The sequence below is a fragment of the Phaseolus vulgaris genome, chromosome 4, assembly GCF_051622355.1.
Source record: "Phaseolus vulgaris cultivar YP4 chromosome 4, ASM5162235v1, whole genome shotgun sequence".
In the NCBI taxonomy this organism is placed as follows: Eukaryota; Viridiplantae; Streptophyta; class Magnoliopsida; order Fabales; family Fabaceae; genus Phaseolus; species Phaseolus vulgaris.
In genome coordinates this window covers 15,711,050-15,724,615 of record NC_143501.1, presented here as the reverse complement: position 1 = coordinate 15,724,615, position 13,566 = coordinate 15,711,050, and the positions used below count along the sequence as shown (strand labels likewise).

Below are 13,566 nucleotides of genomic sequence, written 5' to 3'. Positions count from 1 at the left end.
ATATTTACTTATAATCAATTTGTGAATACACTAATCCAGTACTTATTCACATAATTAAATATATGTAAATATTCTATTATATTTCTATATTATAAATCGATTATGAGATTCGTAATAATTGATTAATTTTATTTATTTGTAAATCTTCCTAACTATTATGAAGAACGATAGTTGCAAAAAAAATTGTTTTCTTTTTCATTTTTTTATTCATCGATTTCTTTGATTTTTCTTCCTTTCGTCGCTTGCATCCGTCTTTGCAAATTCGTCTAGGAAACAAACAGACTCGTAGGGTTTCTTCTTTTTGTTTTAAAATGAGGGTTTTCATTGTTTGAATTGAGGAAAAAATATTTAAAAATCAATATAAACCAGTAAAAAAATTATGAGTAATTTAATTGATATGTCATAAAATAAAATATATAAATTAGTATATATGTTAGATGATCAAAGTACCCTTTTATTAAAAAAAATGAAACGTGTTTAAATATTAAAAGATATTTAAATATCTACAATAACTTGTTGTAACAAATAAATGTTAAAATTATAAATTGAAAAAGTTTTAAAATTGGAAACAATTTAGAAAATCAAGATTTTTAAATTTCAAAACCAGCAATTACCGTGAGAGTCTTAATTTAATTAAAATGAAAATTGGGTGAATGAATTTATGCAAAGGAAGGAAAAATGATGAATAAATTCATAAAAAAAAAAAATCAGAATAACATTACATTATGAAATCGAAATTAAAGGCATATAAACATAAGAAAAAGTACAATGGAAAATAAATGTGTGGAATAAGAATATGAATCATGATGAAGAAAAGACAATCAGAAACTCAAAAGAGAAACCCAAAAGCAAGAACAACAAGAGAAGCAACGGCCGTTGGCACGAACATGGTGGTGGCATCCGATGTGGGACTTGGAGCTGGTGAATCTGCAGCTGATGCTGCCATAATCAGCATGGCCATGACAACAAAGAAAAGCTTCATCTTCAATGCCTCCATTGTTTATGAAAGTAGAGCTTTTCTTTGAGAGAAGAAACTTGAGAAGAGAAGAAAGGGGCAAAGAAAGAGAGGTAGCAGTGGTTGTGAAAACTAGGGGGTGGTGTAGGGTGTCTTATATAGTTGGTTCGTGAAGAACACAACAAATGTGCATTGTTGGTTTTTTAACGGGCAGCAATGTTTTTTTATTTTATTTTTTTTCGGGGATTTCAAGGCTGCCTTATGGCTTCCCACTTATATTATGATTATGAAAATGTTGGTATGCGTGGAGCCTTATTATTAGGACAACAAGAAAAGGTCATGCACAAAAATTGTTTTACTTTGGTCATATTATAATCTTATTTCTTCAGTTTCAGTTTTTTTTTTTAAATTATTCATTGAAACATAGGGTTAATCGTTTTTTTCTCAAAATTGTTTAATTTATTTGATAAGTTGATGTTTCAAGAATGTATATTTATAGGGTCGCACACTTCTTTTAAATGGTGATATATAACTATATGATATGAAATGTTCAATTCAAAAAATATTTGTTTGAATTCTAATACGGTTCTAAAATAATTTTAAGAAAGATAAATACAATGATTTTTTAAAAATTCAAATTTATTGTATAAATTTTTATTATGATTATAAAAGTAAAGAACAATTTTTTTTGAACCAGTCATGAAAAACATTTTTCTGTTCCCAAAAAAATCCGAAACATACTTGTGCAAATAAATATTTATTGTCAATTTATATAATTCATAATTATATAATATATAGATATGTATTCTCGTGTCTTATATTTTAAACATTATACGTATCTTTGTGTCCGTGTCCGTATTTATATCCGTGTCTATGCTACATTGATGTATATGCTCGACTTTTGATCAAAATATTAAAGGAATAAATGTTATTCGACATTTTTACAATTAATGATTTTGTCTCTATTATTCCTTAAATTTTATTATTATAATGTTAGAGTGAGATTTAGTTTATTTAATTAGGGTTTAAAAAATCTAGACTTGATATAAAGTCTGAAAAATTAGATGAAACAAATTATAATTAACCCAAAACATTTATATTGTTATATTTTTAAGTAAAAAGGAGTTATATTATGTACTAAATGTTATTACAGTTCACAAACAACAAAATCAATATTTCTTACTGATTTTCATATGTATTGCATTAATATTTTCAATTCGTGTAATGAGATGTTTGGTCTATGTTCTATAATAAGCAATTATTTTGTATTGAGCCACTAGTGATATTAATTGAGTATCACCTATAATTTTTTTACCTACTAATAAATATTCAATTCAACATTAATTTAATTTACGATTATTTAAATTAAAAATATAATACTATATAACTTATCCTAGGAAATTTAGAGAAAAATGTTTAACTTACACCATTTAATTTTATATAACATAATGTCTTTATGTATATAACTTTTAGATTAATTATTATAGATTTTAATTTTGGTATATAATTACATTTATATGATAATGTATGATTAAGTTGCAATATAAATATCAATAGTCAAAAAAACAAAAGTCTAATACTAATGCATATTTAGTTTCTCTGTACTTATGTCCTGTTTAAATCTGAATGAACAATATTCACGCAGATGGAATATCAAGAAAATAGATGATAAGGAGACTGCATGAAAAGACAATGAAATAGGGAAGTAGATTCCTCTATATTATGTCTAGATTGCTGAAGAAATACATGTGGACTAAACCTTATTAAATTTTTACTCTTCTGAAAAGTAAAACCGAATATTAATATTTACCCATAATTTCTGTCAATCATTATTTTTATCTTAATTTCTAGTATATTTTATTGTAACAAATATTTTTCTAGTAATTTATACGAAGTATTTTAAATTTTTTTTTTAAAACTAATTTAATCCAGATTGATAAAACATCATTAATATTATTAATAAAAATAAATAATAATAATAATAATAATAAATATAGTTGTTTATATAGAATATAAATTTATAAATAAATAGATAAATAAATTAATAATATTTTTATTTTAATAATAAAAATATATTTATTAACTTATATTTTACATATTTTAAAAAAATAAAAATTTTCTCATAATCATTATATTATTCACAAACTTTAATAATTTTTTCTCACAAATACACTCTAAAATACTTTAATCTAAACAATCTCACTTTCTTCACATTTTCCATTCAAATTCCTTTAAATTCACTCCCTTAAATCTCCAAATCTAAACACAACATTAATCTATTCTATTAGTATATGTGCACACATTTTATCATGTATTAACAAAGATAGTTACCACAGCAGTAAAATAAAAATTATAATAAAATATATGCACCATAGAAAATAATTGTAAAAATTGATACAGTTTAAATATGTATTAATTAATTAAAAGTTTAAGTAAAAAATATTGGATTGTTTATCGGATTTCCGGTCAGCCGAAGCTGCCCGAATGGTTGTTGGACAGGGTGTCTGTATTGGACTTCTTAGTGCTATACAGCTGGCGCTAACGGCTTGTAGTCCCTACACTTCTTTCAATTTTCTTCAAGTTATTTTTCCTCTTTTATTCTCAAATATTGCCTTTCTTTAAAGTAAAATAATTGAGTTTGAACTTTGAATATACTTCATACACTTATATTCTTCTACTTGGTTTTCAAGATTAATGCTTCCTATATTAAAAATGATAACAGATGACATATGTATCTTGCATTTTTTATTACATTCTTTTATGAATTTTTAAATATTTTATATGAAAATAAGATCATTAAATATATTATTTATCATTATCATTAGGTCAAAGTTATGTTATAGTATAAAAGTTTAGTTACATAAAATTAAACATTATACCTTAATTTACATGAAATATTGATTGTTTTCTTTTTCATTTCCGTAGGATTATCCTCCTGTTACTTTTTTTCTATTTCTTTTCTTTCTTAAATTATATTTTTTACTTTTTTTATATCGTTATCTTTCATTGTAAATATTTTATTATGACCTTAAAATATTATTTAAAATAAAATAATAACAATAACTTGTGAACATCTAATAACAAAATTCACTATATACTGATATAGATAAACTAAATAAAAGTTATTTATTTATTTTATAAAACAGTTCAATAAGTTTCAAGATTCTTATTTTTTTTGTTTTAAGTATCTAATAATTTTAAAAAGTATTTATTAAATTATAAAATTTAACTTAATTTAAAAAATATGTTGACTCTTAACTGTTTCATAAAATATTTTTATATTGTAATTGAAATAAGTAGTATAAAATATTTAAATCAAAATTTAATCTTAAAAAAATAATCAAAAATAAAGTTGGTAGTCATTTGAAATTTATTTAAATCTTCATAAAGTAATTAATCTTGTTATATAAGTTCAGGTTTAATCCTATAAAATGGGTAGGTAAAATAAGGATTAATTTTTATTTATATACTATAATTCGAATATAATTTTATTAAATATAAGATCTTAAATATAGTTTTTAACTCAAAATTACACATCTTAAAAATATGAAACTGAATAATTTGATAAAGGTTAACTTTATAAACCTAATACACATTTTCATCACAAAAATAGTTTGTTTATCTACATGACAATAATTTTGTGCTTACTGAAAATTTAGAAGGCCTCTTTCATTAATTAACAATGTAAAGAATAATTTGTCGGGCAACCTTAATTATTATTAATTGTTAGATTTTATATGGTTTATCAATAATAATAATAATAATAAGATAAGTAGCATTTAATATATAGATGTTTCAATTTAATTATTTCTGCAAAATTTTGCAGTGATTCATTGTGTAGTTTATTTGTTGTTTAGGTATTTTGAAAGTGTGGATAATTTAAGAAAATGGTGAGTGTGATGCATGTTGAGCTGGTTTAGGGACTTTGTTACCTGGATTCACTGTTCTTTCCAATTATATGTAATACTATCAACATTCATAATTTTAAAATGGACTAACTAATCTATTATTTTATTTTCCCTTGTTGGCCATGTGGTTTGTGATGATTGAGCACTTGAAAAATACATTCTTAATTGTTCACAAAACTTCCATTGAAAACATAGCTTTAGATGCATTTTGCACCTATGATTGGGTGTCACATGATTGCTTCAAATTCATTGTTGATTAATTGGGAGTGACAATGCAAAACTTTTACAAAACCTCATTTCCCTTTCACATGAACAACTCTTTCAAGGTTGATGGAGACTTCCTTAAGCTATTTAGGGCCCCATATTCTAATTATAGAATGAAGCGTTTTCTTTCATAAAAAATTCAATTTAAAATTTTACTTATATAAGGATGTATAAGTTCTATTTTCAAATGAACTCTTTGCAAATTTTTTATAACATTCTTAAAAAGTTTTAAAATGATTAAAACATTGTAAATAATACTTGTTTGAATGCATGACAATTAATTGATCTATTTTTCACCAATCCACAAATGAAGTGATGCAAAGTTTTTCATAAGAATTTTCAATTTCCCGCAAAAAAAAAAAAAGCCAACTTTCAAATACCCATATATTAGGATGTGTTGATTTTGGCTTAATTCCAAGTCCCACATCGGTGGGTTCATTGTTTGGGAAGGAGGGTTGAGGGTTATAAATTAAACTCTTCTTCTCCTTCACTGTGATATATCCCAATTTGTAATATCTTCTCTCATAATAATAAAAGTGAGTTGTTTTTGCAGTGCTCGGAGATTAGGCTAAACAGGCCGAACTCCGTTAACAATTTTCGGGTGTGTTTTTTTTCTCTTTATCTCTTTTATTATTCCGCTTTATTTATTCAATATTATTTGTCGGGTAGCTCTGTTAGAGTTTTGTTTTAGTGGGAAAATTACCCGTTTTTCCCAACAAGTGGTATCAAGAGCCGAAGGTTCGCCTTGGGTTGTTTGAAATTATTTGTGATATTGAATATTATATTTTGAGTCTGTAATGGAAAATAAAGATCAAGAAGGGAAGGCTCTGCAAGATGCAAATGTTGCAGAAAGCAAAAGTGATGTGTTGATTGTCTCGCTTTCAGCATCATTGCATCCAGATGAGTGGATATTGGATTCAGGTTGTACCTATCATATATGTCCCATTCAGGAATGGTTCTTTGATTTTCAAGAACTCGATGGCGGGGTTGTTTACATGGGTAATGATAATCCATGTAAGACAGCTGGGATAGGTTCAATCAAGTTGCGGAATCATGATGGATCCACTAGAATTTTACGGGATGTACGGTACGTGCCAAAGTTGAAGAAGAATCTCATCTCATTGGGGGCTTTAGAATCTAAAGGCCTAGTTGTGACGATGCAAGATGGAATTCTTAAAGCAACTTCAGGAGCACTGGTGATGTTGAAAGGCGTGAGGAAGAACAATTTGTATTACTACCAAGGTAGTACAGTAGTGGGGACAGTAGCGGCAACAACTTCTAGCTCTAAGAAGGATGTTGAGGCAACGAAGTTGTGGCATATGAGGTTGGGACATGCTGGAGAGAAATCCTTGCAAATTCTTACCAAGCAAGGATTGTTGAAAGGTACGAAGGCTTGCAAACTTGAATTTTGTGAGCATTGTGTTCTAGGAAAACAACGAAGAGTGAAGTTTGGCACTGCAATTCACAATACCAAGGGTATTCTGGATTATGTGCATTCAGATGTGTGGGGACCTGCCAAGACTCTGTCAATCGGAGGTAGGCATTATTTTGTCACTTTTGTTGATGATTTTTCCAGGAGAGTTTGGGTGTTTACTATGAAGAACAAAAATGATGTGCTTGAAATTTTCCTTAAGTGGAAAGCTCAAGTTGAAAACGAGACAGGAAGGAAGATTAAGGTTCTCCGAACAGACAATGGAGGAGAATACAAGAGTGATCCGTTCTTGAAGGTATGCCAAGATTGTGGCATAGTTCGGCACTTCACTGTTAGAAAAACACCACAGCAGAATGGGGTGTCAGAGCGTATGAACAAGACACTTGTGGAGAAAGTTCGTTGAATGTTGTCTAATGCTGAGTTAGGCAGAGAGTTTTGGGCTGAGGCTGTGACATACGCTCAACATCTCGTCAATCGTTTGCCATCATCTGCTATAGATGGCAAAACCCCGTTAGAGGTATGGTCTGGAAAACCTGCAATTGATTATGATTCTTTGCATGTTTTTGGTTCTATTGCATATTATCATGTGATTGAATCAAAGTTGGATCCACGGGCAAAGAAAGCTCTTTTCATGGGCTTTAGTCCTGGAGTGAAGGGATACCGTTTGTGGTGTTTAGAGGCAAAAAAGACGATTATCAGCAGGGATGTTACCTTTGATGAATCTGCCATGTTAAAGAAGGTAAATCCAGAAGGAGCTGATAGTACTCCGCAATAGGTGGAGTGTGCCCGGAAGCAGGTGGAGTTTGAGCCGACAGTGGTGATCCCAACACGAAATACCACAAGTGACTCTCCTATGGTAGAAGAAGAGTCAGATGAGGAAGAGGTTCCTACCCAAGAATCTCAACAACAATCAGTGCCAATTGCAGTTAGAAGACAGAGACGAGATATTCAGAAGCCTGCTCGTTTCATGGATATGGTTGCCTATGCACTTCCAGTTGTTGATGACATTCCATCCACTTACCCAGGAGCCATTCTGAGTTCAGAGAGTGGTAATTGGGCAGGTGCGATGGAAGAGGAGATGCAGTCTTTGAAGAAGAACAAGATGTGGAAGCTGGCACAATTACCGAAAGGTAAGAAGGCAATTGGGTGCAAATGGGTATTTGTAAAGAAAGAAGGATTTCCTAATAAAGAAGATGTTCGCTACAAGGCAAGGTTGGTTGCTAAAGGCTTTGCTCAGAGGGAGGGAATTGATTATAATGAGGTATTTTCTCCAGTTGTTAAACATTCCTCCATTCGAATTTTGTTGGCCTTGGTAGCACAGTTGAATTTGGAGCTTGCTCAACTTGATGTAAAGACCGCGTTCCTACACGGTGATTTGGAGGAGGAAATCTATATGACTCAACCAGAAGGATACAAGGTTGATGGTAAAGAAGATTGGGTTTGTAAACTTAGCAAATCGTTGTACGGACTGAAACAATCTCCGAGACAGTGGTACAAACGATTTGATAAGTTCATGAAGGATCAGAAGTACAAGAGAAGCAAATATGATCACTGTGTGTATTTGCGCAGACTTGAAGATAGTTCCTACATTTACTTACTCTTATATGTTGATGATATGCTGATTGCAGCAAAGAGCCAAGTTGAGATTGACAGGTTAAAGGCTCAGTTGAGTAAAGAGTTCGAGATGAAGGATTTGGGGGAAGCCAAGAAGATTCTCGGCATGGAGATAAACAGGGACAGAGAGAGGGGAAAACTTTGGCTGTCACAGAAGCAGTATTTGCAGAAGGTACTACAACGTTTTGGTATACACGAAGATACAAAACCTGTAAGTACCCCACTTGCTCCTCATTTGAAATTGAGTAGCCGTTTATTTCCGACGACTGATGAAGAGCGAGAATACATGGCGAAAGTCCCATATGCAAATGCAGTTGGAAGCTTGATGTATGCAATGGTGTGTACAAGACCAGATATTTCACAGGCTGTGAGTGTTGTTAGCAGGTACATGCATGATCCGGGCAAGGGTCATTGGCAAGCTGTGAGATGGATTCTACGGTACCTCCAAAATACCTTAGATGTTGGATTGACATTTGAGCAAGATGAATCACTTGGTCAATGCATAGTTGGATATTGTGATTCTGATTATGCAGGTGATTTGGATAAGCGACGGTCTACAACTGGCTATTTGTTCACTTTAGCAAAAGCGCCAATTAGTTGGAAGTCTACCTTGCAGTCTACGGTGGCTTTGTCTACGACAGAGGCAGAGTATATGGCGATTACAGAGGCTGTGAAGGAAGCAATTTGGCTTCATGGGTTGCTTAAAGACTTGGGAGTTGGTCAGAAACAACTTGAGTTATATTCTGACAGTCAGAGTGCTATTCATTTAGCAAAGAATCAAGTCTTTCATGCACGGACGAAGCACATTGATGTTCGCTATCACTTTGTGCGTGAGATTCTCGAAGAAGAGGAGATTGTTCTCCAGAAGATTCACACTACAGAGAATCCTGCAGATATGCTCACCAAGGTGGTTACAAGAACCAAGTTTGAACACTGTTTAGACTTGGTTAATATCTTGCACATTTGAAGTTGGCGTCCAGAGGCGCAAATTTGAAGCACTGTAAAGTTTATTTTTGTTATGTTTTGAGAAGATTTGTTTTAGGTGGGACTTGAAATTAAGCCAAGGTGGAGATTTGTTGATTTTGGCTTAATCCCAAGTCCCACATCGGTGGGTTCATTGTTTGGGAAGGAGGTTTGAGGGTTATAAATTAAACTCTTCTTCTCCTTCACTGTGATATATCCCAATTTGTAATATCTTCTCTCATAATAATAAAAGTGAGTTGTTTTTGCAGTGCTCGGAGATTAGGCTAAACAGGCCGAACTCCGTTAACAATTTTCGGGTGTGTTTTTTTCTCTTTATCTCTTTTATTATTCCGCTTTATTTATTCAATATTATTTGTCGGGTAGCTCTGTTAGAGTTTTGTTTTAGTGGGAAAATTACCCGTTTTTCCCAACAGGATGAAATTCTTCTGGCACCTCCTTTACTCCTTCCTCCACCTCCATATCATTTTAAAATGTCAAACATACCTATATTTTAGGGTTTTGGCCATCTCGATCACTTGTTCTTCATTTTGAACCCTCTGATTCACTCCGGTGTGATTTTTGTGTGATTGCAGTTGTAGGTGGTGACTGAAGGTGGTAAAGGTTAACTGCGGTGAGTTTTGTAGGGATTTTTATCACAGTTTTTTGTTTTTGTTTTTTTCGTTTGATTATATGTATCAAATTAACAAGTTTGTACACTTTTTTTTTAATTTGAATATCGGATTGTCAACCAGATATTCAATTTTTTCTTTTTTAAAATGTATACGATTTGATTAGTCAAATATGAAAAAATATTTATAATTTCTTTTAATTAAGTTTAATGTATTTTTTTATTGTTTTTATTTTAGTTATTGTTTAATTATTACAAGGGAATCCAAAATGTGGAGTAATGATCGTGAAGAAATAGAAAAAAAATATTGACACTAAGTTAATAAATGTACCGCCCCGTCCCTGGGCGTTGACCAAAAGTCAAAGTCAACGTATGGTGGGACCCCTCGAGGGGTCCAAGGAAGAAAGTCAACAGATTGACCACTTGAGGCATCGCCAGTAGGAGGCGTCGCCACGTTAAGGCATCGCCAAGCTAAAACATTACAAGGAGGCTTCGGGCCTCAACAGTTCAGAACAGTAACAGAGGAAGGAGGAAGGTGGCTTCAAGGCCATAAGTTCTAGAACCAGTGGGGAGTAACCTGACTTGTGAAGTATCCACGCCACCTCTGGGAGACCCCTGGGACAGATACAACCCATGAGAGGGCCACGCCCAGGGGCGAGCCATGTGCGTGGTACGAGAAGAAGGTAGATACACTCCCAGGGCGAGTGACTAGAAGTTGGGGTGCATGAGTTGGCACCCAGAAAGTCATCCCCTTGCGCCAAATGCACCTCGAGAAAGCAGGGTTTGCACGATGGATTAACCCTAAGTTGGGTTACGGCGTTGTAGGGCCCTCCACGAAGAGTCGCGATCAAGTCAGAAGAACACGTGGCAATGAGCACTGAAAACATCAAGGTTTTCCTAAAAGTTCGCTAAGGTACGCGTTAATTCAGTTAAGATTCGAACGTTCCAAGGAATATTTTTATACGCTTTCAATGCGCTTTAACGCGCTTTAAATGCGTGAGGTGTATAAAAAGGGACCTTGGGACGTTTGAAAAGGGATCCGAGTTTTGACCTAGTTCGCACAGGTTTACATAGAGCACAAACCCTAGTTGTTCCCGCGGCGCACCCACTGTGTGCACAAGACAATTAGGGCAACACAGTTTTAGCTACTCAGTATTTTCGACCACCCTGAGAGCATCCAGTCACGGTGTTCGATACGGAGGTGTGTCACCTTTGATGTTTCTCGCTAGCTGACTTGATCGTCGGAGTGCAAACGGCCGCGAGGGCGCCCCTTTGTTCACTTCTTTTCAGGTACTCACAGACGGAGCAGAACGAAGGTGCCCTAACTCATGAGGACAAGCCATGCACAAAGATGACCCTGGTCAATCGGCGGGAACATTTGGCGCCCACCGTGGGGCCGATATAAAACATTTGTCCCATTACACAGTTTTTCAGTCCTAGTTGCAGTTTCCAACCCAGTTCCAATTCTCAAAACCCAGATAGTCGAGAAGGCTTCCAGAAACCACGAACATGAGGCCCGCACGCGCTAGGAGTGAAGAGATGACCATGCAACAACTCATGGGCATGATGCAAGGGTTGCAGGAAGCAATGGCAGCATCGAAAGCAGAGCAAGAGCGCATGCAGGCGGATCTCACAGCATCTCAGGCGAGAAACGATGAGCTTCACCGCGCCAACGAGGAGCTACGTCGTGGATGGCGCGACGTAGATGAGCCTGAGACTGCCACCCCACCCAGAGAATTCTCAACACCATTTTCGCAAGCGATCCTAGAGACAACAATCCCCAACACATTCACGGGGCCCAAAGTAACCTTCACAGGGATGAAGGATCCTGAGGCGCACCTCATTGCGTTCCACACACAGATGATGCTGGTAGGCGGTTCTGATGTTGTAAGATGCAAGCTCTTTATGAGCACTTTGACTGGGATGACCATGGATTGGTTCATCAGCCTCCCAGAGGGCCACATCACGTCTTTCGCACAGCTCTCGCGGCTATTCAGAGAGCAGTATTTAGCCAACAGGGCCCCAGCCCCAGTTTCATACGACCTGTTCGACGTAAAGCAGTATCAAGGTGAGACCTTGAAAGAGTACATAAGCCGCTTCGGGGCGCAGGTGGTGAAGGTGGGTACCACCGACGAGCCCATAATCGTGTAAGCATTCAGGAAAGGGGTGTGTCTTGGGTCTTTCAGCAAGTCACTCAATCGCAGCTGCCCCAAAACTTTTGCTGAAGTGAGGCGTCGGGCGGTAGAACACATTGCCTTTAAGGACGAGGCATACGAGAAGTGCACGACAGCTGCACCTACACGCCCAAGAGCGCAAATGCGCTCGCAACCCGCTAGGGTCCACGAAGCCACCACAGAAAGAAAGAACCAAGACAGGAAGCGCACCTACGAGACAAGGAGGGCCCAGCCAAGGGTTCAAGCAGAAGGAAGGAGAGAGGGAAATAGACCTCTAAGGCGCAACTTTGTGGTAGAACTTAAAGACCTCATCGTTGTGCCCAACATAACTGACAGGTTGAGGCCACCAGTGAAGTCTGACAAGATACTGGAACCTCACAAGGAATCATGATGCGAATTTCACGAAGCATTCGGACACCATATTAACAACTGCTTGGCTCTGGGCTATCAGTTGGATGAGTTGGTAAAGAATGGTTTCTTGAAAGATTATCTCGCTGGATCCACGGCAACCACAGCCACGACGACACCAGAGGACGGTCCAGCACATGAAATGCCAACTCACGGAGAAGTACACACCATTTCTTGCGGCTTTTCCGGAGGAGGACCCATTGCCTCTCAACGTAAGAAATATGTGAGGTCAGTAAGTTCAGTTGCTGAGGAATTTCCAGACGACCCGTGGAAGTCAGACCTCGTTTTCACAAGGGCTGACCTACGGGATGTCATCCCACACGATAATGACCCAGTGGTCATTTCAGTAGTCACAACGGGAAGAAAGGTACATAGGGTCCTCGTCGATCAACGCAGTTCTGCAGACGTCATGTTTTGGTCGACCTTCAATAAGCTACAGTTGTCCCCCGACCTTTTGAGACCCTATACTGGATGCTTGTATGGGTTTGCAGATAACCCAGTAGAGGTACGTGGCTACTTGGAGCTGAGGACGACGTTCACTGATGGAGCGGCGTCGCGCACCGAGAGCATCCGGTACTTGGTGGTCAACGCCAACTCAGCTTACAACGTTTTGTTAGGCAGACCTTCCTTGAACAGATTAATGGCAGTGTCCTCCACGCGCCACATGAAGATGAAGCTACCAGATCTTAGTGACAAGGTGATCGTGATCAAGTCAGATCAAGAAAAGGCCCGTAAGTGCTATGAAAATAGCCTAAAGACAAAGAGAGGCGTGGTCATGGTGATTGAGCGACCACTCGTTTCAGATTCGCAAATGGAGTTAGAGCCGTTGGAGGAAGCGATGCCCGCGAAGTCCACGACCGTCGAAGCCACATCTGTAGGGGCGACGCCTGTGGAAGATGCACATCAAGAAGAAAGATACAGCGATGCCTCGCCGATGGAAGGAGTATACGGAGAGGCCTCGCCCGCAGAAGAAGAGCCAGAGGAGGCAATGCCCGATGCATCCGTTGGGGCGACGCTTATGGAAGAGGACTCCATGAAAGAGAACATGCAGAACGAGCAACCCCGACCAGAAGACAACATAGTAGAAAGGCATATAGGGGGTAAGGTATTCAAATTAGGACGCTTGCTGAGCCAAGGAGAACAAGAAGAGGTAGCCACAGTAATCTCGCGCCACCTAGATGCTTTCGCGTGGACTGCGACGGACATGCCAGGTATCGACT

The 13,566-nt window shown here is 36.2% G+C and overlaps 1 protein-coding gene across 1 annotated transcript; it reads right to left on the bottom strand.

Moving 5' to 3' along the window:
- Window positions 1-694: 694 nt before the first annotated feature.
- Window positions 695-1,102, bottom strand: LOC137837394 (arabinogalactan protein 14). Its single transcript, XM_068646372.2, has one exon. The coding sequence runs from the start codon at window positions 995-997 to the stop codon at window positions 830-832; it is 168 nt and encodes a 55-aa protein (XP_068502473.2). The 5' UTR covers window positions 998-1,102; the 3' UTR covers window positions 695-829.
- Between the last annotated feature and the right edge of the window lie 12,464 nt (window positions 1,103-13,566).

Bases quoted from the DNA above. Each gene is read 5' to 3' on its own strand.
- LOC137837394 (XM_068646372.2), bottom strand. From the start codon at position 997: ATGGAGGCATTGAAGATGAAGCTTTTCTTTGTTGTCATGGCCATGCTG.